The sequence below is a fragment of the Cebus imitator genome, unplaced genomic scaffold (genome assembly GCF_001604975.1).
Source record: "Cebus imitator isolate Cc_AM_T3 unplaced genomic scaffold, Cebus_imitator-1.0 Scaffold1025, whole genome shotgun sequence".
In the NCBI taxonomy this organism is placed as follows: Eukaryota; Metazoa; Chordata; class Mammalia; order Primates; family Cebidae; genus Cebus; species Cebus imitator.
Window position 1 is genome coordinate 72,126 of NW_016108340.1, and position 3,152 is coordinate 75,277.

General features: G+C 44.1%; 1 protein-coding gene across 1 annotated transcript; it reads left to right on the forward strand.

The window, feature by feature from the left end:
- The first annotated feature begins 255 nt into the window (after positions 1-255).
- On the forward strand, positions 256-2,497 carry LOC108298641 (ral GTPase-activating protein subunit beta-like). The gene is given in 2 exon segments (XM_037735858.1): positions 256-2,210; positions 2,212-2,497. Coding segments are annotated over 2 exon segments (2,241 nt in total).
- The last annotated feature ends 655 nt before the right edge of the window (positions 2,498-3,152 follow it).

The window sequence follows — 3,152 nt, forward strand, 5'->3', positions numbered from 1 at the left end:
ACCGTGGTCCCCAGCTCCTGTTCCACATGAGGGCGAAGGGAAGGAGGGTTGAACAAGTCATCACCAAATTGCAATCAGACCCACATCCATCAGCTTCTGGATCTTCTCTGCTATTACAGGATTCATTAAGTGTTCGCTGAGTGCCTGGGGTTCCTTCTGCATCTGTTCCAGGATAAGGCACATGGCTTGGTCACTCATGATCTCTTGTACCTCGGGGTCGGCCATGGCTTGTCACTTCACATATTTGGGGCTATCATGCTGGTTGTAATGCACCATCATACAGCGCTGGTAGCCATCTGCCGCCTCCTTACAGTTGGAGTCCAGGTTGAGCGCCTTCTGGTACACAGTCTTGCACTGGCAGCTCTAGACCTCCTCTCTGGCCTTGCAAAGGTAAAGGTGATGGTTGACTCAGGAGACCGGAAGCGAGCCATCAGTTCTGTGTGCAGCTACATTGTTTATCAGTGTAGTCGGCCAGCTCCTCTTCACTCCAGGGATCTACACTCCATGATAGTGGCAGCTTTTCAGTGTGTCTGTGTCTGGCTGACAGAGCACCCTGATATGCTTGATGAAAAGGACTGCCTTAAGGAAGAACTGGAGATTGTGGAACTGGGAATCTCAGGAAGTAAGTCCAAGCACAGCGAGCAAGAGGTCAAGTACAAAGGAGATAAGGAGCCAAACCCTGCATCTATGAGGGTAAAGAATGCTGCTGAAGCCACCCTAACATGCATTATGCAGTTGCTTGGCACATTCCCTTCACCTAATGGTCCTGCCTCTCCTTGTAGTCTTGTGAATGAGACCACTTTGATTAAATACTCCAGGCTGCCAACCATAAACAAGCATAGTTTCCGGTACTTTGTCTTGGATAACAGTGTCATCCTGGCAATGCTGGAACAACCTCTTGGAAATGAGCAGAATGATTTTTTCCCCTCTGTCACTGTGCTGGTCTGGGGGATGTCTGGAAGACTTGCTTGGCTGCAACAGCTTTGTCTTTAACCCAGAGGAGCAAAAGCAAATCAGAAGCTTTTTATGCCTGAACCTCGCCCAGTTTCTAAAAATGATGTTGGATTTAAATATTCTGTGAAACATCGGTCATTTCCTGAAGAGGTGGACAAGATTCCTTTTGTGAAAGCAGATCTCAGCATTCCAGATTTGCATGAAATAGTCACTGAAGAATTAGAAGAGAGACATGAAAAATTAAGGAGTGGCATGGCCCAGCAGATTGCTTATGAAATGCACCTTCAGCAACAGAGTAAGGAGGAATTGCAGAAGAGAAGTTTTCCTGACCCAGTTACAGATTGCAAGCCACCGCTTCCTGCCCAGGAATTCCAAACAGCCCGCCTTTTCCTCTCACACTTTGGATTTTTGTCCTTAGAAGCATTAAAGGAACCTCCAAATAGTCATCTACCCCCTCACCTTATTGCACTTGATTCCACGATACGGGGATTTCTTGATGACATTGAGTATCTGGATCTCTTGCCATGTTGTCCTTTTGACACAGTTTTTGTTTTCTATACGAAGCCAGGTCAGAAAACTAACCAAGAGATTTTAAAGAATGTGGAGTCTTCCAGAACTGTTCAGCCACATTTCCTAGAATTTTTGCTTTCCCTTGGCTGGTCAGTTGATGTGGGCAGACACCCTGGTTGGACTGCGCATGTTTCCACCAGTTGGTCTATTAATTGTTGTGATGATGGTGAAGGATCTCAACAAGAAGAAGTGATTTCCTCTGAAGATATTGGAGCTAGCATTTACAATGGACAGAAGAAGGTGCTGTATTATGCTGATGCCCTTATGGAAATAGCTTTTGTGGTTCCTTCTCCTGAGGAGTCCTTAACTGATTCATTGGAAAGAAACATCTCAGACCAAGATAGTGATTCAAATATGGATCTTATGCCAGGAATTCTGAAACAGCCATCCCTGACACTTGAGCTTTTCCCCAATCATACAGACAATCTTAATTCCTCACGGAGGCTCAGTCCCAGTTCCAGATTGAGGAAGCTGCCTCAGGGTCACCCTGTTCCTCCCCTTGGACCTGAGACAAGAGTTTCTGTAGTCTGGGTGCAGTGCTATGATGATATAGAGAACTTTCCCCCCTCAGAGCTGATGACAGAGATCAGTACTGGTGTGGAAACTACTGTAAATAGTAGCACTTCGCTGAGATCTACGACTCTTGAAAAAGAAGTTCCTGTCATCTTCATCCACCCTGTAAACGCTTTTATTCTGGATAAAAATTCAAGGAGCCACTGGAAAACTTAACATGGTCATCCCTCTTGTGGATGGGATGATTGTCAGCAGGCCAGCTCTTGGCTTTCTGGTGAGGCAGACTGTAATTAACATTTGTAGAGGAAAGAGCCTGGAGAGTGACTTCTACAGTCCACCCCTTGTCCACTGGAAACAGAAAATCTCCAACATTGTCAACAAGTACTGGAACAAGGAGTTGGAGCCAGAGTTCTATACTTCACTTTTCCAGGAGGTTGGACTCAAGAACTGCACTTCTTAGACCATTGAATTTCTAAGACTGTTGAAACCCCGTTTGGGAACTAAAACACGGCAGAACAGTTTGACAGGTGATCACTGTAAAAATAAAAACAAATCACTTTCCCCAAAAAAACATGTAGCAGTTCAGAAACCCTTTCTTTGGAGAACCTGGAAACTGATATTTCCAGCCATATAAAGGCATATGGGAATTAGCAGTAAGACTATGTGTAAAACACAGGAGAAACGAATATTTCAAACTGTTCTACTGTGTGTTCGTTCACCTTAGGAAGTCGCATCTATATTAGAATCAGCGAGTTAGAAACACGTTTCTTTTAAAAGCTACGTTTGGATATTCCAGAGTGATTGGGAGTATATGCTGTAATGAGAAATATCTGGCTCTAAAACAAAATGGAGCTATCTAGCAGAATGGTTGTCAAGGTGTACATTCAACTTACGCAGTTAAACTGATGTGTGTATGTAACCATTAAGAAACCGTTTCCTTGGAGCATCTACAAATAGATATTTCCAGCCACATGCAGGCATATAAGAATTAGCAGTAAGGCTGCATCTAAAACACAGGATAAACATATCTTTCATACTGCTCTACTGTGTGTTTGTTCACCTTAGGAAGTTGCATCTGTGTTTAGATTCAGCGAGTTGGAAACACGTTTCATCTA